Genomic DNA, 24,493 nt, shown 5'->3' with positions numbered 1-24,493 from the left:
ACCTGCCCCAAGGCACACTTTTCAGATGCCAACCAACCAATGCAGAGCCATACCCCCAATACCTCCTTTATCCGCTCTCCTAGGAATTTTATTTTCCAGGCCCCTCCTCACTTCCTCTAATTCCCCTAGGTACCAGACAACTAGAGACAGCCCCTAAAACCCAGAGCACACTGAAATTACTCAGACTAGTCAATCATAAGTCTGCTAACCTTGCCTCACCCATTCCTTCCCATGGAAACCACAATAAAGGCTCTGGCCCACATTTCCCCACTCCCCATCCTCCTGAGCGGCCCTGATGCTTCCCTGTCTCCCCTGCCCATGACATAGCCTGCGCCCTATTCTTGGGAACTGTAACAAACTATCAGTCATCTCCTGATCTGTTGGCCTTATTGTACCTCACATTTTCTATTAATACACTGTATTTTATAACACTCATTAACTGAACTCGTTTCAAAGAATTGCCTTTCCATCTGTTGCTAACATATTTGTTGATAAATGTGATGAGTGCTCCCCAAAATGGCCATGGCCAGCCATGTCAGCACCCACTTTTCTCTTGTCAAAGCATTGTATGTGCTACCCCCAGCATGCCAGGAGGAAGAGACTCCAGGAAATTAAAAAATTAGGCATGTACTGCTTGTGAAGCATCAGATTTGGGGACTGTAGCAATTGAGAAGGAAGGGAGAGGAAGCCACTCATACAAGTTGGAAGACTGAGATGTTTCTGTTAAGCCTGAGGAGCCAGTGGTGGATCTCTTGGAACCGTATGGGTCCCAAGACTGTAAGGATAAGTACATAGTAATGCACTTTAAAGCTGTTCTACGTGTCCTGGGGAAGATTGTAGTGAGATTCTTTCCAGCGAGCTGACAGAAATGGGGTTTCTGCTGCAGCACTGTGCCAGGGGAGGGTATTAAAGTCCTAAAGACATGGTATGTGAGACACTGAGGACACCAGCAAATAGCCCCTGAATTTTCTAGGGCTACCATAACAAAGCCCCATAACTGACAGGCTTAAGCAACAGAAACGTATTGTCTCACAGATCTGGAGGCTGGAAGTTCAGGATCACGGTGTCAGCATGGCCCTGCTTCCTCTGAAGTGGGTGGGAAAGGCTCTGCTCCAGGGCCCTCTTCCAGCTCTGGCAGCTTCTTGGCTTGTGGCAGCATAACTCTGCTCTTCACATGGCATTTTCCTTGTGTGCGTGTCGGCGTCCAAATTTCTCCTTTTGATAAGGACACTCATCATACTGAATTTGGGGCCCAGCCCATTTCAATATGACTTCATCATAATGTGTGTATATAAGCAAGTATTAGTTATCCCTCAATCAACTGTTATACATTTTCATACAAATCAATCCCACACGAATATCGACCAGTACTGAAAATCCTTAACATTACATAGTACATTCATTCATTCACTAGACATAGCATATTTCAGTCAAATCCACCCTCATCAACATGGATATCCCCTTCCATATTTTGGTCTCTTAATCTACCAACCTCCGAGAAATCATCATCCCACTCAGGCGTGTTACCCTCCTCGCTCCGGGCCGATGACACTTGGGAGCATAATGACCTCATCATCTGTGATGACCTTATTTCCAAATAAGGCCACATTCTATGGTAATGGGAATTTGGACTTTGGTATGTGAATTTTGGAGGAAAAGGGACTCAACTAAATTCATAACACCCCTGTGTTCTCTGTATGCGATTTTTTTTTTTTTGAGATGGAGTCTCGTTCTGTCACCGAGATTGGAGTGCGGCAGTGCCATCTCGGCTCACTGCAAGCTCCGTCTCCCGGGTTCATGCCATTCTCTGGCCTCAGCCTCCTAAGTAGCTGGGACTACAGGTGCCCACCACCACACCTGGCTAAGTTTTTGTATTTTTGGTAAAGACAGGGTTTCACCGTGTTAGCCAGGATGGTCTCAATCTCTTGACCTCGTGATCCACCCACCTTGGCCTCCCAAAGTGGGGATTTTCACAAATAAGAAATAGGCTAGGATGTGTGTGAGACCTAGTAAGGGCTTCCTAGCACGGGACCCAGACAGAGGCAGATTCACCACCGAGATCCCCAACCCTGCCTGTGTGGAGTGAGGGACTGCCCAAGTCAGACCAAGAGCTTGGAGGACCAGGAGAGAGGTCCCATTCCTGGTAAGAGGAACCTGGGCAGAGCCAAGCTAAGTAGGGTCAGTTTGCTCACCCTAAATTCACCCATCACATCATCACTTCACCTCCCTTGGTGAGGGAGTGCTATGGTCTGAATGTTTGTGTCCCCACAAAATTCAAAGGTTGAAACTGTAATCCCCAAGGTGATGGTGTTAGGAGATGGGGCTGTGTTAGTCCATTCTCACACTGCTGTGAAGAACTACCTGAGACTGGGTAATTTATGAAGAAAAGAGGTTTAATTGACTCACAATTCCACAGGCTGTTCAGGAGGCATGGCTGGGGAGGCCTCAGGAAAGTTATAATCATGGCAGAAGGTGAAGGGGAAGCAAGCACATCTTCACATGGCTGGCAGGAGTCAGGGGAAGGGCTACACACTTTTATAAACAACCAGATCTTGTGATAACTAATTCATTATTATGAGAACAGCAAAAGAGAAATCCACCCTTAGGATCCAATCACCTCCCACCAGGCCCCTCTTCCAACAATGGGGATTACAATTAGACATGAGATTTGGACAGGAACACAGACACACACCATATTATTTCACCTCCAGCCTCTCCCAGATATCATGTTCTTCTCACATTTCAAAATACAATCATGCCTTCCCAACAGTCCTCCAAAGTCTTAACTCATTTGAGCATTAACTGAAAAGTCCAAAGTCTCATCTGAGACAATACCAGTACCTTCCACCTATGAGTCTGTAAAATCAAAAACAAGTTAGTTACTTCCAAGATACAATGGGCATTACAGGCATTGGGTAAATACAACTGTTCCAAAAGGGAGAGATCAGCTAAAACAAAGGAGCCTCATGCAAGTCCAAAACCCAGCAGGGCAGTCATTAAATCTTAAAGCTCCAAAATAATCTTTGACTCCATATCTCACATCCAGGCCACACTGATGCAAGGGGTGGGTTCCCAAGGCCTTGGGCATCTCTGCCCGTGTTGCTGTGCATGGTACAGCCACCTCGGCTGCCTTCACAGGTTGGCATTGAGTGATTGTGGCTTTTCTAGGTGCACGGTGCAAGCTGTTGGAGGGTATACCATTCTGGGGGTTGGATAATGGTGGGCCCTCTTCTCACAACTCCACTAGGCAGTGCCCCAGTGGGGACTTTCTGTGGGGGCTCCAACCCCACATTTCCCCTTCACACTTCCCTAGTAGAATTTCTCAACGAGGGCCCCACCCCTGCAGCAGACTTCTACCTGGACATCCAGACATTTCCATACATTCTCTGAAATCTAGGTGGAGGCTCCCAAGCCTCAACTCTTACCCTCTGAACACCCACAGGTTTAACATCACATGGAAACTGCCAAGGCTTTTGGCTTGCACCCTTTGGAGCAGTGGCCTGAGATGTATCTAAGGCCTTTTAACTATGGCTGGAGCTGGAGTGGCTGGGATGCAGGGAGCAGTGTCTTGAGGTTAGGCAGGGCAACAGAGCCCTGGACCTGGCAGCAGAACCAGTTTTTCCTTTTAGGCCTCTAGGCCTATGATGGGAGGGACTGCTGCAGAGGTCTCTGGAATGCCTTTGAGGCATTTTCCCCATTGTCTTGGCTGTTAACATTCAGCTCCCTTTTACTCATGCAAATTTCTGCAGCCAGCTTTAAACCCTCCCAAGAAAATGGGTTTTTCTTTTCTACCACATGGCCAGGCTGCATTTTCCAACCTTTTACATTCTGCTTCCCATTTAAATATAAGTTCCATTTCCAGGTCACTTTTTTACTCATGAATATAAACATAGGTTGTTAGAGGCAGCCAAGCCACATCTTGAACATTTTGCTGCTTAGAAATTTCTTTTACCAGATGCCATAAATCATCACTCTCAAGTTCAAAATTCCGCATATCTCTAGGGCCTCCAACCTCTTTGCCAACACATAAAAAAAGGGACCTTTGCTCCAGTTCCCAATAGGTTCCTCATCTCCATCTGACACTACCTCAGCCTGGACTTCATTGTTCATATCACTCTGCATTTTGGTCACAGTTTAACAAGTTTCTAGGAAGTTCCAAAATTTCCCTCATCTTCCTGTCTTGATCTGAGCCCTCCGCACTCTTCCAACCTCTGCCAGTTACCCAGTTCCAAAGTCGCTTACACATTTTCAGGAGTCTTTATAGCAATGTCCCACTACTGGTACCAATTTTCTATATTAGTTTGTTGTCACACTGCTATAAAGAACTACCTGAGACTAGGTAATTTATGAAGAAGAGGTTTAATTGACTCACAGTTCCACAGGCTGTACAGGAGTCATGGCTGGTGAGGCCTCAGGGAACTTATAATCATGGCGGAAGGTGAAGGGGAAGTAAGTAGGTCTTCACATGGATGGCAGGAGTTTGGGGGGTGGGGGAGAAGTGCTACACACTTCTATAAAACAGTCAGATCTTGTGGGAACTCACCCACTAGTACAAAAACAGCAAGGGGGAAATCCAACCCCATAATCCAATCACCTCCCACCAGGTCCCTCTTCCAACACTGGTGATTACAATTGTCCCTCTTCCAACACTGATGATTACAATCAGACATGAGATTTGGGTGGGAACACAGACGTAAACCATATCAGAGGCCTTTGAGAGGTGATTAGGTCATGAGGGTGGAACCTGCATGAATGGGATAAGTGCCCTTATTAAAGGGACCCCAGAAAGTTCCCTCAACCTTTCCACCATGTGAGAACACAGCAAGAAGTTGCCACCTCTGAACCAGGAAGCAGGCCCTCCACAGACACCAAATCTGTCAGGGCCTTGATCTTGGACTTCCCAGCCTCCAGAACTGTGAGAAACACATGTCTGTTGTTAATCAGTCTATGACATTCTGTTACAGCAGCCCAAACGGACTGAGATGGGGAGTGAAGGGCTGGAAAGAAGCTAATAAGGTACTTAGGACAAATCCTTCTGGTATGGTTTGGATCTGTGTCTTCCCCCAAATCTCATGTCAAATGGTAATCTCCAATGTTGGAGGTGGGGCCTGGTGGGAGTTGATGAGAGCCTGGGGGTGTTCTCATGAATGAGTGAGTGCTTGTGAGCTCTGGTTGTTTAAATGCAGGTAGCACCTACCCCCGTCTGTCTTCCTCCTGCTCCATCCATGTGACTTGTCTGCCTCCCCTTCGCCTTTCACCGTGATTGTACATTTTCTGAGGCCTCTCCAGAAGCCAAGGAGGTGCCACTATGCCTGCTGCACAGCCTGTAGAACCATGAGCCGCCAGTTAAACCCCTTTTCTTTATAAATTACCTAGACTCAGGTATCCTTTTATAGCAATGTGAGAACAAACTAATGCACCCTCCTCGTGGAAATTGAAAGTGAAGGACAATCCTTCCCTCCTATATTGCTGCTAACACTAGGTCCAATTCCAGCTCGGCCTGGTAAGAATAATCTTAATTATGCACTGTTCCCAGGACAGTATTTGATACTGATCTGGAGAAACATGTGACCTAGCCCCTGTCTTCATGAGGCACACCTGTCTGGAAAAGAGCCCCATATGATGGAATGAGTTAGGAGCAGAGTACAGGAAGCAGTGGTCTTCCCACCCCATGACCCAGGGTGGAGGCAGTGCCATCCTTGGGCAGCTGCCTATTCTTAGTTCATTTTACTTGTCGGAGCTTCATTGCCCTCAAGAGAGAATGGCTTAAAGAAATAGGAAGACAATGGGGCTCAGAGTGAAACCTACCTGGGGCTTGAATTCTGGCTGCAGGAGCTTGGGTGAGACAGTCACTTTCTCAACTGTTTACACCACAGATGGGATGACTAGACAATGTTCAGAGAGGCCCTGCCCCAGCGAACTCCTCCATCTATTGAGATTGCTCTGCCCCCAAAAAGATGGCCTCTGCTTGGCTTTCATGAATCCTCACCTGAGTGCATCTCATCAGCAGAATCGAAATCTCAGCGAGAACCCTTGCTGCAAGAGAGTTAGAAAATGCATTTTCCCCCTTCTGGCTCTTGTGATACAGGAGGTAGCAAAGAAAGGAGTGGGAGAGGATGCTAAGTGTGAGAATCTAGTGTCCAGCATGGTTCCTCCTGGAGTCATTGCAAGGAGTAGATCATAGTAGGGAAAGCGTTGCAAAAACTCCAAAATGTTACTAATTGTGATTAATATGATTCATAAAATCACATGCTCAATACTGTGAGATAGAAAGGAAGTGTATTAGTCAGGGAGCCTTGGCTCCGCAGCACTAATGAACGTCAAAAGCTACTGGCTTGACATTAAGAATCATGGACATAGAGAAATGGTGGAATAACACTAAAAATTTCTGAGCTCTCTCAAAAGCCTTGGACTGTGTGCTTTCCATGCAGCATCAGCTCAAACTGTGGGAACATGCCTGGCAGGCTTTATGGAATCACAGGGCATGGGGGCACCAGAATTAGCTGGGGATGGAAGTGTCCTTCCCAAATCTCAGTGAAGGAGCTCAGTAAAGCCCAGAAATGTTGCATTTCTTGTCACTGGTTGTTGTTTTCCACTCTTCACCTGTGCATGGGGGCAGCCTGGAGCAGACAGATGATTTTTTAAGGCCCTGCATTCCTACCCCACGACCAAGGTACAGAAGGAAGCCAAATTAAATGGAACAGAAAAAAAATCAAAGGCTCATTTTATTCTTTATCAGGCAAAGACATGTGCTGAAAACATAGTCTTCCTACTGTCATAAGCCAAAAGAAGCTTGGATAAGCTAGTGCCATGGAATTTGATTGGGCTTCTTTTTTCCTTTTAGCATTGTCCTGTGATAAGTTTGCTGTGATCTCCATGAAGATAAATGAGAAGAAAAGAATAGTTCTGTATGGTGCCCAGAGTGTTTGATCCTGTGTTGAACAGTGGCAGCCAATGTTACAATCAGCGCCCACAGCTCCAAAGTGCAATTATTATTAGCAGAGAGCCAGAGATGCTGGAAACGGCTGGAGCCTACCAGGGGAGGATGCTGAAGGGCCCACAGCCCTGATTCTCATCTCTTTTGGGCTTCAGCTGCTTCTTTGAAGCAGCAGCACTTTAACCTCTGGCTTAGGCATAATTTGGGTCCTGTAAACCAGCTGAGATGGGGAGAGATGTTCACCTGAGATTTATTCCAAATTCAAGAATGATGAAAGTGAAACCAGCCAGAGAATACTTGAAAGGAGATGACTGCGTGTAGATTCCCTTTCATCCTAACTCTTGGTCTTCCTTCCTCTAGAGGGAGCAATATTTACACCCACTCCCAGGAATTTCTAGGGAAGCATGGCACCCATAAAAGTGTTCATAAAAAGAGCAAGGCCTGCCCCTACAAGCAGACGTCCTCTTCTCCCAGGCTGTGGCCTTGGAGGTCCCAGTAAGACTGCTATACCAGGCTACAGCTAGGCTCAAGTTCCTTTGATAAACACCACGTGGGGTTATTCCATAAGGTTGCTGCAGTATTAAAAGTCAAGGGTTAAAATGGAATGTTGTCAATACTTCTCTGACTATTATGATGTCCCTACAAACAATAAGGAATGAAGAAAGGTGATAGGATTTGACTGCTCAAAGGTCTCTTTCATTTCTGGGTAGTTTATAAATAATAGAATTTTATTTCTCACAGTTCTGGAGGCTGGGAAGTCCAAGATCATGGGCAGATTCAGTGTCTGGTGAGGGCTGCTCTCTGCTTCCGAGTTGATATCTTGTAGTTGTGTCCTCACATGGCAGAAGATGGAAGATCAAAATGGTGAATGCAGTGTGAGGCCTGTTTCATGAGGTGAATAATCCAATCACCTCCTAAAGGCCCCATCTCTTTTTTTCTTGAGATGGTGTCTCACTCTGTCACCCAGGCTGGAGTGCAGTGGTGATATCTCAGCTCACTGCAAGCTCCATCTCCTGGGTTCATGCCATTCTTCTGCCCCAGCTTCCCAAGTAGCTGGGACTACAGGTGCCCGCCACCATGCCCAGCTAATTTTTTGTATTTTTAGTAGAGATGGGGTTTCACTGTGTTCGCCAGGATGGTCTCAATCTCCTGACCTCGTGATCTGCCCACCTCGGCCTCCCAAAGTGCTGGGATTACAGGTGTGAGCCACTGTGCCCGGCCAGGGCCCCATCTCTTAATGTAGTTGGTCCTCTGTATCCATGGGTTCAATTAAACCAGCCGTGGATAAAAAGTGGTCAAAAATGATTTCGTAGCAGACAAAAAATAACAATGAAACAATAAAAAATAATACAAATACAAACAATATATACAACTAAAAATAGCTACTTGCATAGCCTTTCCATTGTATTAGGCATTATAATTAATCTAGAGATGATTTAAAGTGTGTGGGAGGTTGTATGCAGGTTAAATGAAGTACTAAGACATTTTAGATAAGAGGCTTGACTGTCCATAGATTATAGTATTCCTGTGGTGTCCTGGAACCAGTTCCCCATGTGAATACTGAGGCATGGCTGTAACTTATTTGATTAAGTTTCAACATATGAATTGTGACAAATACATTCGAACCATAGCAGGAGCCTCCACCAAGAACCGAACCATGCTGGCACCCTGATCTCAGACTACTGGCCGTCACAACTGTGGGAAAGAAATGGCTGTTGTTTAACTCACCCAGTTAAGGGCATTTTGTTGTAGCAGCCCAAACTGACTAAGACATAGAGATACCACTCTCTGTGGTAGTGCATTTCCTGGTAGTGGAAGTATGAGCGCAAAAACTAGAGTAGAAAAAGCTAATCTATCAATCGTGTAAGTCCTGGGGTCAGTTTTGAAGAATTAGTGAAAATCTACCAGGAAGTCAAGAGGGAAGAACATTCCAAGGGGTGTCAAAGGGTTGGAGATGAGATGAATTTCCATGTGTTCAAAGAAAGAAGAGATGATGTCTGGAGCACAGGATACGTAAACAGGCCTGGGAGCATGGTTATTGATTATCAATACTCCATTAGCACTTGTATTAATGGGTCATACACAATGTCCTGATCTCCTTCTCTTTGATTTTTGGATGTTTTCAGTTTATGGAAAGTAAACCAGTTCGTATTTTCACATTCTATAGTAAAGTTTCATTCTCCTGAGAAGGAACACATAGGAAATCTTGTTGGGCACTAATTTTCACTTTCCTACATCTTCGGTTGCCCATTAGATGAGGCCCACTGGGAAGTCACAGCTCATCAGTTAGCATAGCCAGGGGAAAGCAGAAGTGGAATCCTGCTGTCTGTCATGCAGGGTGTTGCCCACTGTACCTGAATATCTGGGTGGAAACAGCACGTCTGTTCCAGAGCAACCCTGAAGGCCAGGAGGTAACGAGATCAGGACTGTTTGACCCAGCTCTGTAGGAGGAGAGTGGGACGGGGAAAGCTCCACTCTGGCTTCTGCATATATCAGCCTTGAGACCTTGGCCCCAACACTAGTGACTGGAACCTCAGGTTATTATTCTGTAAAGACAAGGATAGTAATACCCTCCTCTCAGTAGCACTTGAAGGATTAAGATGAGATTTGACACCTATTCTGCACCAGTTATTAACCCTAAATAACAGTGGCTTAAAGGAGCCGGGGGTTGCATTTTCCCCCTCTTTATGAGTTTCCCTGCTTTGGTCCTTGCCCCTGTAATCCATTCACAGCAGCTGAAAGAGTATTCAAAATTGAGTCCGATCATATCAAAACCCTCTTGCTTGGAGTAAAGCCACCATCCCGTCTCAGCCCAGAAGGTCTGACACATTTTTCCCTTCCCTTCCTGAGCTCCTTTCCTACTCCTTCCCTTTTTCTCCCTGGCATCTTTGCTGGTTCCCCACACAGCCCTTGTGCTGACAGTCCCCTCTGTCAGCTGCCCTCTTCCTCCAGAAACCCTGTTGACAGCTTGCTTTCCTCTTCTTCAGATCTTTGCTCAAATGTCATGTTCTCAGTTCCTAACCATCCTGTTAAGCCCTATAACTACCCCACAAGGCCCTATTAATATTATCCCCTTCTTACAGATGAGGAATCTGAGGCTTTCAGAGCTTAAATAACCTGTCTAAGTCACATAGTCAGTAAGGGTCTGCATCAGTTGGGATACCAGCAGTGAAGGAACAAAGAGCCCAACTTAAACAGTCCTAGATAGTAAAGGGTATTTTTTAGCTGAAGTTCAGTGGAATCAGGCTTCAGGCAGGGTTTGATCGGGCTCTGGCACCATTTCTGTGCTATACTTGAAGCTCTGCCTTCTCCATGGACAGCCTACATCTTTATGCTGTTTTTCCTTGTGGTCGCAAATAGCTTCTGCAGTTCTAGGGAATCATATCCATGCATGACACTGTCCAAAGACAAAGAATATCATTTTGGGTAGCTCCTGAAAATTGGAAAATTATAAGAGAAACAACGCTTAAAACAAAATTAACATTATTTGCATTTTTAAAACTTCTTTATAGCAAAAGGCACTATAAACAAAGTCAAAACACAAACAATAGGCTAGGAGAAAATATTTGCAATACACATAGCAGAGAAAAGGGCAAATGTTTCTTGAAGACCAGGAGCTGCCAGTGAAAACTGACCAAGGTTCCGAGAGGCTGATCGCATGGGAAACGGGCAGCCTCCTCTGCAGCGAGGTAACATTTCTCACCATATAACTTGAAAAACAAAACCACTGATAACAACTAGTGCTGGCAAAGTGCAGAGAAATACGCATGCTCATATTCTGTTTATAGTGCCATCAATTATAACTTTTTGGAACATAATATGTGTACCCTTGGTCCCAGCAATCCCACTTCTGGGGATTTACTCAGTCAAAATAAAAGTACTAATATGTAAAGATATATTCAGGAATTCTTGTCACATATTCTATAGTAACAAGACAAACAATTAAGCAAGCAAAATTGGAAACAACCTGAATAGCCATAATAGGGAATTGCTGAATAAATGATACATTGTATGATACAGACATCCTGTGGAATACTGTGTAACTATAGGTCCATGGCTTCTTATCTGAAACCCTTGGGGCAGATATGTTTTTATAATTCAGAATTTTTTTCAGATGTAAAAATTCATTTATATTAAATAACATATATGATAATAATATAAAGTGTTTAACACATAATATGTAATAATATCTTAAATAATATATTTTTATACTATGTAATACTCCATACAGGTTTGGAGGAACACCTTGTAATCAAATACATTAATATTTCTACAGCAAAACGTGGATATTCATCCAAAATGGAGTAAATAAAACTAAAAAAGAATCTTTCGGGTCAAATCTTACCACCAAAATAATTGTGTAAAAAATTGGACTTAGAATGGAGGATAAAGGATTGTGGATGTCATAGATAGACCTACGTATACTAGCTTGGGGGACATTGGGGGGCATTGTGGGTATATATTCTTAGGCACACTCCATGATACATGGCTAAATTCAAAAGTAATTTTTAGAGTGACCCATGAAGTATGATCTCATTTGGTTTGCAAGAACAAACCAAAGCCCCCATATATATGGATATACATTTGCATAAGCAAAGAGAAATCATGGAGGAGCCAGATGAATTGTGTGATTGATTACATGGGGGTGGGAGAGACATTGAGGGGCTTAAAGGGGTAACCCAAAAACATGTCTGTATTCTTTCACTTATTTTAATGAGCTGGCATCACTTTCATAATGAAAATACCAAACTTTTGAAAGAGGGAGAAGGCGCAAGAAAACCAAACAAAAACCATATGTGAAGGCTTCATAGTCCTCTCCAATGCTGACAGGTGTCACTCTGTTTGGAACTATGTGGGTGTGGGGTACAGCAGTGACTACAACATACACTCACTTTCACATGCCTCAAAGTGCAAAACAGTAATGAGTTTGCTTTCTTGTTGGTATTAGAAATAAGGGAATAGGAGGGTGCAGGAGATAGATTCGTCCTGGCTGGAGAAGATGGGTTTTGAGCCACTCCTTGGCAGGATAATAATGCTAAGAGCAAACACTTATGAGAAGCTTCCCTACTTCCTGCATGTCAGCATCACTCTGTCCGTTTCATGTGTGTACACTCCCTGATTTCTGTGACAGCCTTCTGAGATGGGTATTTTATTATCATCATCCCATTTTATATTTGAGGAAACTGAAGCCCAGAGAGATTAAGTTATTTGCCCAAGGTTATACAGCTACTCCCAACAAAGCTGAGGCCCAAACCAAGGCAGTCTGGCTCAGAGTGTGTGCACCCAACTACTACTACACACTGCCACTTTTCAGACAGGACCATGGATGGTTGAATGGAGACATACTCATTGCAGCCACAGGGAGGGGCCTGAGGAAGCCCCAGAGGCTAAAGCAGCCTGGGTATGTTCTAGGAATGTTGCCTATGTAGGAATACTGTGCATCCCAGCAAAGACCTGGTTGGGTGACTTAAGCTTCATCCACAAGTATCTGAAGAGTATTATGGATCCTCACTGAATAAATACCTTGCTGCTGCATCTCACCTAGGATCACTGGACAGATAGTTGGCTGAGCAGCTTGTTCACATGTCAGTGCTGGCAGTTGAGTCTGAGATTAGAGGGTTGTATGTTAATCTGCTGGTGCTTTTTTTGTCCACTGTAGCTGATCACATCAGGCATGCCCCTCCCATATGTAGTCCCATAGGCTTCTCAGCATGCCTCAATGCACCTGCTCCAGAATGTGTTTTCCCATCTCTTGGTGATGCCTTCCAAGTCCCTCAAACTCAATTTTGCATGTGCCACCCATCTATGCATTTAAGTCCCACATGCCAAATGCCACTCTCAGGTTTGGTGAAAATCCAGCCAGCCATTTTCACATAATGTGATGACAGACAAATAGAGAGAAATGTAATTGCAGTTATAACTATTATCCAAGGCTCTCTGAGCTGGAGTCTTATATGTACCAAATTCCCCAAAAAGCAAGTACTGACCGAAATTTCCCAAAAAACAAGTACTGACCATTTGGGTGTTTCCTTCCTCCCTGTCCCCTTCCTTCCTTCTCTTCTGTTTCCCTCTTTTATCTGCACATCACTTAGTTTCCTTCCCTTCTTCTCTTTCCCTCTTCCTTCCTTGTCATGTTTCTTGAACACCTACTTTGTAGGTGCACCCAGCCTATCCATGCCCATCTGCTGCCATCACTTCAGCCTGGATGGAAGGTGGTCTCAACTCCCTAGCCTTCTGCCTACTAAATTCCTCAAGTACAGTACTAAGGTCTCCAGTGACCATAGCAGACAAACAGCAGAACAAGCAGTGTCCTATGGGTGGGAGAATCCTCTTCACCCACCCCTGCCCCAGCCATAGCCCACCTACAGTTTTCCTGAGAGAAGGCGTCTGGAGTGACCTGTCTCATTTATTTCTAGGAGCTTTAATTCTCCACATCAGTGTCTCCAAACTTTTAATCCATAAAAAATGTATCATGCCCCTCAATATATTTATGTAAAAATAATATGCATAAGTTACCAAATGAATTTATATTCTGAAACATGCACTCAAAATAAACATTTCTAAAGTATCAGATACGATAGTATTATAAATAGAAGTTCTAATGTTTTCTTCACGGTATCCCACCTTGCAAACCACAGCTTTAAATAACCCAGCTGCCTGCAGCCCATGCTAACTGGAGTTTCTGTTTCTGTATTTGCAGGACATGTTCACATTACAGACTTCAACATAGCGACGGTAGTGAAAGGAGCAGAAAGGGCTTCCTCCATGGCTGGCACCAAGCCCTACATGGGTGAGTGTTCCAGGCCCCTTCTTTTCATGTGATCAGGCTCACTGCCTAAGACTCAGCATCCTTCTCTTGTTTCATCTGCCACTGCCCGCTGCCACATACCCTCCCATGCTCACATGAGGTTCCACAGTTCCCAGTAGATACAATGCTCCCTCGAAGCTCTGGACCTTTTCCAAGATGTCTCCTCTGCTAGACAACCCCTCTCCTCTTGGTTTTCTAGAGAACTCCTGCTCAGCCAGAGAGCCATGGCTCAGGCTTGAGAGGGTGGCAAACAAAACAAGTATTTTCTTTTACATTTATGTTCAGTATTTTCCAGAATTTAACTTGGTGGTGGTCATTCCAGGTCTATATTCTTAAGCACACAGTGTTCTTTCAATATGTAGTTTTAAATGGTTTTTTAAGGAATTTTTATGGAATTACTGTTTTTAGTTTGCATTCTGTTCTCTTGTTTTTATCTTCTTGGTTATGGATGCCTCTTATCTGAATGCTGGATCTTCTTTGCCAATCTTCAACATTTGTCAGTGTCCCTCAAATCTTTATTACCTCTTCCTTCATTTCTTTAAAAATGTTCTCATTGTTATATTTCTCTTCTCCCAAGGCATTATCTATTGTGTTTATTTGTTTTGTGTGTTTGCTACTGAAGTCTTCATTTCTGAAATCATTTTCCCTTTATTTATTTCTCCCTAAGTTCTCCCACCTGATTTCTGAGTTTTTTATTCTAATTTATGTTGTTTTTCATGTCTTATATAATTTTGTTAATGTCTTTATTACGTGTTAATTCTGAATGTCTATATTGTTATCAATTACTGTGTAACAAACTGTGTCAAAACATAGTGGTTTAAGACAATCACAACTTTATTTCTCACAATTCTTTTGGTTGACCAAGTGGTTTTTCCTCAGGTTTGGCTGGGCTCACTCATGAAGATGCATTCAACTGGTAGGTCAGCTGGGAGCTAGGTTCAGCTGGGACAGCTGAGATGAACATATCACTCTTTCTCTATGTGGTCTTTCATCATCAAAGTGGCTAGAGTGTGCTTCCTCACATGTAGTTTCAAGATGGTAGAGCCAGTTCCCCCATGCTTATCAGGACTCTGTCTGCTTCACATTTCCTGGTGTTCTGTTGGCCAAGGCAAGTCACATAGCCAACCACGTGGAAGGGAACTGCATGGAGCATGGCTATCAGAAGGCTGATGCACTGGGGAACCATTGATGAAACAACCCATCACTGTGTCTTTTAACTCTTTTGAAATGTAGGCTATAGTTTCATTCTGTTTTATCAGCACATCTTTCTGTGTGTTTTTATTGCAGTGATGTTATTCTGCTCTTCATTCTCCTTTTACTTATAATAACTTGGTATGGAATTTGACTTTGATACTTTTCTGTTGCTCTTTTGTTTCAGTAATTGTTGATGATTATTAATATATCATATGCATGAGTTTTATGCTTAGATAATCCCCATTTACCATTGCAAATGATATAAGAAATACATGTTTAAGGCTAGAAAATGTAATCAGTGCTGCACAAAGGTGCACAAACATTTAAAGCCCATATTTCTCCATATCTTTCTTCCAATGGCTACTGCTATTAATGTTTTCCTTTTATTTTCCTTTTTCAAATGGAAGAAGGAGGCCTTAGGAAGCATAGAATCTGGTAACTGGATGAAGCATTTATAGGCGGTACCTAACCAGAGGTACAACTTTTGCCGCAGAAAACTAACCACTGGGATGAGGAGTCCGCCATCTTGGCTGAACTCTCTGCTGCTGTCTGTCATTCAGCAGTGAAAATGCCCTGTTCTCAGTTTGGCCTCACTTAACTCTGGCCAGGTTGTGCCTTTTAGGGCACTGTATATTGAATTAAACAACCAAAATCTTTCTTCCCTGACCGCATAAACAGTGCCTTAAACCGCCTGGAGGAGTTAGAGTTGCACATGGGTATTGCAGTGGGGGAGGAGGCTTAGTTTGGACATGGTGGAGGATTTGAATTCCACATGGCCCGAGGAAGAAGAGACCTCCCTGAGCCCTTGGCAAAGCCTAAGTTCCAATCTATCTTCATGAACACTAGGTTTTTGGGGACCCACTATAACCTTCTTATTGTCTTCCTTACAGATTTAAAAAGAAATGACTATTTCCCTGGAAGGATAAATTCCACCTTTAGACTTGAGATCAAAATAGAGCCAGCTGAGGGGCCTCCAGCAGGAGAGAGGGGTAGAAATTGCTCATTTTATGTGAACTTTATTTTTCTAAACTTTTAGAAGATGGTGTGGTCCAGGATAGCATTCCTAACTTAACAGACCTATCTCTTGTGTTGTTTGGTGAAGTGTCAAAATCTAAGGCAGCTTGCTATCCAGGTTTCCTGGCTTTGTTCTCCTCTCCCATTTTTATCTGGAGTTCCTCTTTCCTTTGTCTGTAGGGTCTCTGTCCTGATGCAGTTTGGTTCTACTTCACACAGTTTTTCCTTGGGGCTTTTTCCTGGAAGGAGTTGGGGCTGGGTGGATTATAGACTTTTGATGTCCCAGACTCTTCAGTCTCCTTCAGAATTTATCAAGAGCCCTTTCAATGCCCCTGATACTAGACTGGACAAACTCCTACCAGCTTCAGCCGCTGTTCTCAAAGTGGTTGTCTGTGTTTCCCAGTGAATACCTGCTGAGTATTTTGGAGTTCTTTGTTTTCTGGTCCACAGAATGCTGCTTTGTTGCTTCTTTTGGTTTCTTTCCGTGTAGAAATCACTACCATGTGCTTCTTGTCACTGTTGTGTTTTGCTGCTACCCACCTGTATTTTGAGGGTTGTGGGGAGAACTTATTTTTGTAGCAAATGCATCCATGAGTTTTTGGTTTAGCGATCTATTTGCTCTGTTTTATATGCAGATTTGGGGAGATTCAAAATCTATACTGTCATCTCCCTAGAATCCGCTACTCATGTCATTAATCTTTGATTTATTAATAAATTGAATAAATGAAGTTTGGCTATAAATACCTGCAATGGTATAAAAGGCAACTTGCTTTTGGGTATTTACTGTATGTCAGGTACCGAGCTAAGTGCTTTCCACCTATAATTTCATTTAACATGAAGCCAGGCACATTAACTATAACCTATAACTTCTTTTAATGCCCTTGAACATGAAATAGACACAAGTATTTCTTTCCATTTTAGAGTTAAGGAAATGGAGGCTTAGGAGGTTGGGTGACTTCCCCATGTTGACATTGTTGGCAAGAGTCAGACCCAGGTCAATGTGACTCCAAAACCCAAGTTCTGAAGTATATCTCAACCTGGCCTCCCATGACAGCAACTCCTTTTTAGCCAAAATACCAGCAGATATCCATATAAGTGAATTCACTCACTTACAAGTAGTCTTCATGGGAGCCTGAACACTTGCTCCAACAAGGCTTTTTTTGTTGACGACCTTTCTGAGATCGCTTTCTGGAAGGACCTGGAGCTGGGGCAAGTCTGACCAAAGAGGTCACTGCCTTGAGATTCAAGAGAGATCAACTGGGCGAGATTCAGCAACTGATGGGATGGAGAATGGGGGCAAAGGCAACTTCTTGGGTCTCTGGATTGTGCAGCAGAGTGGTGCTCACTCTGTAGGGGACACAGCAAGAGCAGTAGGTTTGTGAAGTGGCATGATGCAGACTGGACATGTGGATGGAGAACTTGCCAGCACTGAGATGCAGCACAGCCATGGAAGTGGACAGGATCCCCCAAGGAGGATGCAGGAAGGCAGAGAACCGATTCTGAGGCTCAAGAGTGCTGTGCTGGAAGGGGCACGTGGAGGCTGAGGGGGACATCCCACAGGGGAGTGCTGAGAAGAGAGATGCCAGGTAAGGGCAGCAGCTCCCATTAGAAGCCTCCTCTGTATTCCTACCGATTCGTTCTGACTGCTTTCACGCTGTTTCCGAAAAGCAAATTGATGTCAAGGAGTGTAGATCCTGGACCACTGGAGAAGTTCGAGACAGTTTTTTTGTGTTGTTTTGTTTTGTTTTGTTTTGTTTTGTTTTAAGACAGAGTTTCACTCTTGTCACCCAAGCTAGAGTATAATGGCATGATCTTGGCTCACTGCAACCTCCGCCTCCCAGGTTTAGGCGATTCTCCTGCCTCAGCCTCCGAAGTAGCTGGGATTACAGGCACATGCCACCACGCCTGGCTAATTTTTGTATTTTGTTTTTTGTTTTTGTTTTTGTTTTGAGACAGAGTCTTGCTCTGTTGCCCAGCCTGGAGTGCAGTGGCATGATCTCTGCTCACTGCAAACTCCACCTCCTGGGTTCACGCCATTCTCCTGCCTTAGCCTCCCAAGTAGCTGGGACTACAGGTACCCGCCACCACGCCTGGCTATTTTTTTTGTATTTTTAGTAGAGACGGGGTTTCACTGTGTTAGCCAGGATGGTCTCAATCTCCTGACCTCGTGATCCACCAGCCTCGGCCTCCCAAAGTGCTGGGATTACAGGCATGAGCCACCATGCCCGGCTAATTTTTGCATTTTTAGTAGAGACAAGGTTTTACCACATTGGCCAGGCTGGTCTTGAACTCCTGACATCAGGTGATCCATCTGCCTCGGCCTCCCAAAGTGCTGGGACTGCAGGCATGAGCCACCACACCTGGCCAAGTTCAAGGCAGTTTTCTACCAGCCCTGATGTCTCTGCCTGCATGTGGCACCATGCCTAACAGACTCACTCGAGCCTCCTCAAAGGCTCTCCTGGGGCTTCCTGACCTTGCTCCTGCCTCACACTGTCTGAGGCAGCCCAGTCCAGGTTCTTGGTCTCCAGGAAAGCAGAGCCATGGGGACCCAGCTGGGCACTCTCCTCCATGGCCCTGCTTTCAAAAGGGAGAAGAAATCTGACCTGTATTGGGACCTCGCTACCTGCCTGTCTTCACATTTAATCCTCAGAAGATTCACACGATGTTTCTACATCTCTTATTTTATGTGTGAGGAACCAGAGGTCTGGAGAGGTTAATTAGCCTGCCCAGGGCCACACAGCTGGTCAGTGAAGGAGCCAGAATTTGAAGCCAAGTCTATTTTGATCTGAAGTCTATGCTTTTGCTACTACACCAAGCTGCCTTTTTGACACTGAGCTCCTGAGTTATAAAGACGACTTTCTCAGCCAAGAAATAAGTTCATTGTCCCAGCTGTCTGTGAGAGTCAGGGTTACTGATGGAAAAAGCTTTTCCAATTAGAAAAGCTTCAGGCCTGACTTAATGGCCAAATGTACGGAAGAGATTTTTATAGGCTTTAGAGGACACAGCTGATTTTCCTAATGGTTGTATTTTCAGACACTGTAGTTGGGGAATAGTACCAGGCAGTGGGAGTTTAGTGGGGAAGATGGAGTTAAGGGAGAGCTCTCTCAATAAAGTCAAATCTTGCAGCTCCTGGGGCTGTAAATTCCTAATGCCAAGTGGCAGGTTTGTTTATTTCACTCACTTGAGCTGTTCAGTTCAAAGGCCCAATAACAAGTTCCCAGAATGTTCCCAACACAGATTCATAAAATGGGCTGATGAGTAAGCTCCCAGAGGTAACTCACAAAAGATGATCCCGGAAGAAAAATTTGCATAGGGCTGAATTTTCATTAATTGAAAGAGCAGATGGAATTTGCAATTGGAGAAAAAAAAGATCTCTCTAAAATGTGCCAGATTAGAAGTCAGAATGTCCCAGCAGCCACGTGGGGCTTCAGAGTTTATTAATTTGAGGTGAAATGAAGAGCAAGGCATTGATTCAGTAAACAGTTACTGAGTGTTTAGGAGGTACCGGGCTTAGTTAGGCACTGGGGCTGCAGAGGGGAATACTGCTCTCCCAGTCCTCACACAGATTGTATGAACATAGTTGTACACAGGTCACAGTCAAGGAGGACGATGGTGTGGCTATTGGAAGGAGGTGCTTCTGGCATGAAGAGGGGGAAATGAGATCTTTTTGGACAGTTTTAAGACAGTTTCCTGGAGAAGGTGACAATCTGAATTAGACTTTAAGGATGTGCTCTGTTGGGTAACGATAGAGAGAGGGCATTTAGGCAGACGGAACAACCCATACAAAGGCATTGGGGAGTGAAGCACCATTGTGTGAAGGGAGAACTTGGCAGCTCCATTGTTTTACAGCTTCTAGGACAAGAGGAGGTGGGGAGGGTGAGAGCAGACAGGGCAAAGCACAGGAGTCTTGAATGCTGTGGTAAGAGCCTAGGGAACCAGTGGAAGGTTCAGTGCTGGAGACCACTATGATCAGACTCATAGGATTAGGGCCTCAAGGGTGGTGACCTTGGAGAAACAGATGAGTAACAGGAAAGCATTAGGGGTCAGGTTCAAGGGGGATGGTCCAGGTGAAGTGTGGGCTTCAGCATGAGGCAGCTGGGTGTCTTCCACTCAGTGGCTGAGTGAACCTGGGTGATTCTCATTACCAGACATAGTGCACATAAAGCACTTACCATGATGAACACTCAGGAAATGTTGGCCACTGAACCACAGGACCTCTCAGAATCCTCGTCTGAGAAATGGGATTAATGGTTTATGCAGTCAGCCTCAGGAGGTTGCTTTGAGGATTTATTGACATTAATTATAGAAGGCATATAGCATAATGCCTGATGAAAGGTAACTACTCACAACCAGTAGCCAATATTAATGTTGTTGTTGTTCTGATTGCTAATAGTTCGATAATTATTTAGTGTATGCTAAATACTGGGAACACAGAGCCAAATCCAACATTCCCCTGCCTTATGGAGCTCACACTCTAGTTGCAGAAACAGACTAACCAAATCCCAGTTCACTGCAGAGGCTGGTTTGGCCAGGGGATGGTGGGTGCACTAGGGAGATGATGGGGCTGTTATATTGTCAGTGCTCACCAAATGTCAGTTCCCTTCCCCCAGGACACTGCAGTGAGTCCAGAGGGATGGTGGTAGTGATGGAAGCAGAGGCCTGTCTGCAGTGCAGGAGGCGCAGCCAGGGCTCCATGCTCCACAGAGCCAACAGGAGCCAGGAACAGGTGGAAGCCCTGCCGCCCCCTCGTGAGTTGGAGAGGCGGGATTCCTGCCCTCCTGGGTGCAGCTGTAGCTACTCAGCTGCAGCTGCAGACCTGGGCATCCCTGTGCTCTCAGGGAAACCCCATTCCCCTCGTAGGCACAGGGGCACCTGTTCCTGCTGCCTGGACTCGCCTTGCTCCTGGTACCCACTCTGATTTCAGAGTGGGGTTGTGGCCAAGCCTGGGTATATACCAGCCAGGTATGCACATGCTCAGGGCAGCACTGACATGCCAGCCCCCTGCTACCTTGGCCCCCTTTGGACATTGGGCACCAACAAGCATGAGAGAGAGGCTGAAGGGGTGCTGAGGGTGGCTCAGAATTGGCCTGCAGAAACCCATCAGCACAAACAGCCTGGCCCCCATGAACAGTGGCAGGAGGCAGACAGGCTACTAGGTGGAAATGAGTGGGTCCCCATGAAGCCCCACTTTCAAGCCAGGGATGGTCTGAAGCCTGGGGGCTGGGTCACCAGTTCCACTGACCGGAGTGAGAACTTCTGATGCTTTTTCCAGGCCCACCCATGGCCACCCATGGACTAATCAGCACATACTTCCTCCCCTCTGAAGCCCATAAAAACCCCAAACTGAGCCAGACTGGGACAGATGTTGGGACAACCTGCCTGCGGAGAGGAGCTACCCGCTGTGGGTCTCCTCCCAGCTGAGAGCTGAACAGACGTCTGCGCAATCTGCCCGTGGAAAGGAGCTACCCACTTCAGGTCTCCTGAGAGCTGTACTGTAGCTCAATAAAGCACCTCTTTGCGTTGCTTACCCTCCAGTTGTCCATGTACCTCATTCTTCCTGGACACAGGACAAGAACTTGGGACCTGCTGAATGGTGGGAGTGAAAGAGCTATAACACAAACAGGGCTGAAATATGCCCCCTGCTCACCACGTTGTGAACACAAGAAGGAGAGAAGGGAGAAGGAGAGAAGTGCTGTAGCCCTACAGGGAGCCCAGACTTAGGAGCTCCCCAAGCCAGGGCTGTGATGCCCTCTTTGGGGCTCTGCAGTTCCTGGCATCTCCAGGCTTCTGGGCACCACCAAGTTCCCCAGTGGCCACAGTGGAAGCCACTTGCGGTATGCCTGGTCCAGACGCAGCCTTGGAGGGAGCCGGCGCTCGTGCCAGTGCCTGGAGCTGTTCACCCCGCCACAGCCAGCATGCCTAGCTGTGTGCAGTGGCTGGACCCCATGCTCGCTCGCTCACACAACCCTCATGGCTCTGTGCCTGGCTTGCTCTTGGGAGGTTTGGGATCTGGACCAGTAGCACAAGCTGAGTGCAGCCTGCCAGGCCAAGTGAGCAGAATGAGCCATTCAGACCCAAGCAAAATGCAGGTGAAGGTGCCACGAGCCACAGAAATTTCCGGCTGGTGAAGCAACACCCCAAGGATCCTGTGACAGTGGGGCCACCATGGCAGTGCTGTGCACTCCTTGTAGATATTATTGAGGCCAGGGAAAGTGAAGTTTGCTTCCCAGAGAAAGTGACAAAACCGGCATTTGGCCCTAGGTCAGTGAGGCTCCACTGTCCATTATCTTTCCTGAGAACAAGTCATTCATTCATTCATTCATTCATTCATTCAGCAGAGATTTGCTGAGCACCTTCTACATGCTAGGCACTGTTCTATGGACTGAAAACACATGTGTGAATAAAACATAAGTATTCCTACCCTCATTGGTTTGGCTGTTTGTGAGGGAGACAGTCAGTTTAAAAATCACCAAACTGATAAATATGGAGTTTGAGATGCTTAGTTTTGAGGAATAATTTTCATGCAGTAAAATGTACTCTTAGTGTATAGCTCTCTGAATTCAGACAAACACATACAGTCATAGATAAACACCACCACTATAAAGATACAGATGGGTACCATCACCCCCACAAAAGTTCCTCATTCCCAGTCCCTGGCAACCAGCAATTGATTTTCTACCCCTATGATTCTGCCTACTCCAGAAAGTCATATAAATGAGATCATATTGTATACAGCCTTTTGAATGTGGCTTTTTCACTTAGAATGATGTATTTGAGATTTACTCATGGCGTGTGTATCAGTAGTCCCTTCCTATTGCTGGATATACATACACGTGTTTATCTGTTCATCAGTTGAGGGGCACCTGAGTTGTTTACAGTTTTACATATTTATGAATAAAGCCATTATGGACATTTGCATACAGGTTTTATATGAGCTTAAATTTCCATTTCTCTGGAATAATTACCTAGAAGTGAGATTGCTGGATCATTTGGTAAGAAACTGCCAAACTGGTTTCTAGAATGGCTGGACCACTTTCCATTCCCACAAGCAGCGAATGAGAGACCCGGTTGTTCTGTGTCTTCGCCAGTACTTGGTATTGTCCCATCGTTGAGGTCATTAGGCATTCTAATAGGTCAGTCGTGATTTCAGTTTGCAAATCCCTGGTAACTAATGGTGTTGAGCATCTTTTTGCTTGCCTATTTGCCATCCATATATTTTCTGTGTGGAATGTATGTTCAAATCATTTGCCTGTTAATTTATTGGATTATTTTGGCCGGGTGTGGTGGCTCATGCCTGTAATCTCAGCACTTAGGGAGGCTGAGTCAGGTGGGTCACTTGAGACCAGGATTTCGAGACCAGCCTGGCCAACATGGAGAAACCCTGTCTCTACTAAAAAATACAAAAAATTAACTGGGTGTGGTGGTGTGCACCTGTAATCCCACTTACTCAGGAGTCTGAAGCCCAGGAGGCGGAGGTTGCAGTGAGCCAAGATCGCACCACTGCACTCCAGCCTGTGCAACAGGGCGAGACTCCATCTAAACAAAAAAAAAAAAAAGGAAAAGAAACAAACATTTACTGGATTATTTTATTTCATTTTGAGAGTTTTAAAATATATCCTGGATAGAATTCCTTTATCAGATATATATTCTAAAAATATTTTCTCCAAGTCAGTGGCTTGTCTTTCTATTATCTTGAAAGAGTCTTCTTAAATTTATTTTTATTTGTTTTACTATTCAAGTGAAGCAGTGGGACTCCTAAAGGAACAGAGAAATTTGTTACCACTTGTGATCAATTAGTTGTAAACACCACTGTACTTAGACCAATTTAACGGTCTTTTTTAAAAGCTGAAGTTTTAAATTATGATGTCAACTATAAGGTTTTTGCAGTTCTTTATAAGGTGAAGAAGTTCCCTTCTACTTCCAATTTATTCAGTTTTTTAAAATCGTAAATGCATGTTGAATTTGGTCACATAGCATTTCTAAATCTGTCGAGATAATCCTGTGGTTTCTCTTCTATAGTCTGTTGAAATACTGCTGACTGACTTTGAAATGTTGAACCAGCCTTGCCTTCCCAGAAGAAACCCTGTTTGATCATAACGTAGTATCTTTTACATATAATCCTTGAATCAATGTACTAATATCTTGTTCATAATATTTACATCTAGGTTCTTGAGGAATTTTTGTCTGTAGTTCTATTTTCTTGTAACAACTTGGTGTGGCTTTGGTATTAGAGTAATGCTGGCAACGTAGTTGAGATGTGTTTCCTCCCCTTCTATTTTCTAAAAAAAAATATGCCCAAGATTGGTATTATTTCTACACATATTTTGTAGATGTATGCAGTGAAGATATTTGGGCCTGGAGTTTTCTTTGAGGGAAAGTTTTTCACTGTGGATTCAATTTCTTTAACAGACATGGGACTATTCTGTTTATCTGTTTCTTCAAGAACTAAGTAAATTTAAATAAGATTTGGTAGTTTATGTCTTTCAAGGAATTTCCCTAGTTCATCTAACTTTTCAAATGTTAGGGCATACAGTTATGTG

The 24,493-nt window shown here is 44.6% G+C and overlaps 1 protein-coding gene across 6 annotated transcripts in view; it reads left to right on the top strand.

Annotated features, from left to right (window-relative positions):
* STK32B (serine/threonine kinase 32B) overlaps positions 1-24,493 on the top strand; it is a 448,182-nt gene that overhangs the window by 356,428 nt on the left and 67,261 nt on the right. For 4 of the 6 annotated variants that reach the window (XM_019026104.4, XM_055384435.2, XM_019026107.4 and 1 more), the window contains exon 6: positions 13,638-13,727. The exons of the other annotated variants lie outside the window; for them this stretch is intronic. In XM_019026104.4, the coding sequence (XP_018881649.1) occupies positions 13,638-13,727 (90 nt within the window). The remainder of the gene's footprint in view (positions 1-13,637; positions 13,728-24,493) is intronic. 6 annotated transcript variants of the gene reach the window in all.

Source organism: Gorilla gorilla, chromosome 3 (genome assembly GCF_029281585.2).
Source record: "Gorilla gorilla gorilla isolate KB3781 chromosome 3, NHGRI_mGorGor1-v2.1_pri, whole genome shotgun sequence".
NCBI lineage: Eukaryota > Metazoa > Chordata > Mammalia > Primates > Hominidae > Gorilla > Gorilla gorilla.
This window is presented reverse-complemented; position numbering and strand designations above follow the sequence as displayed.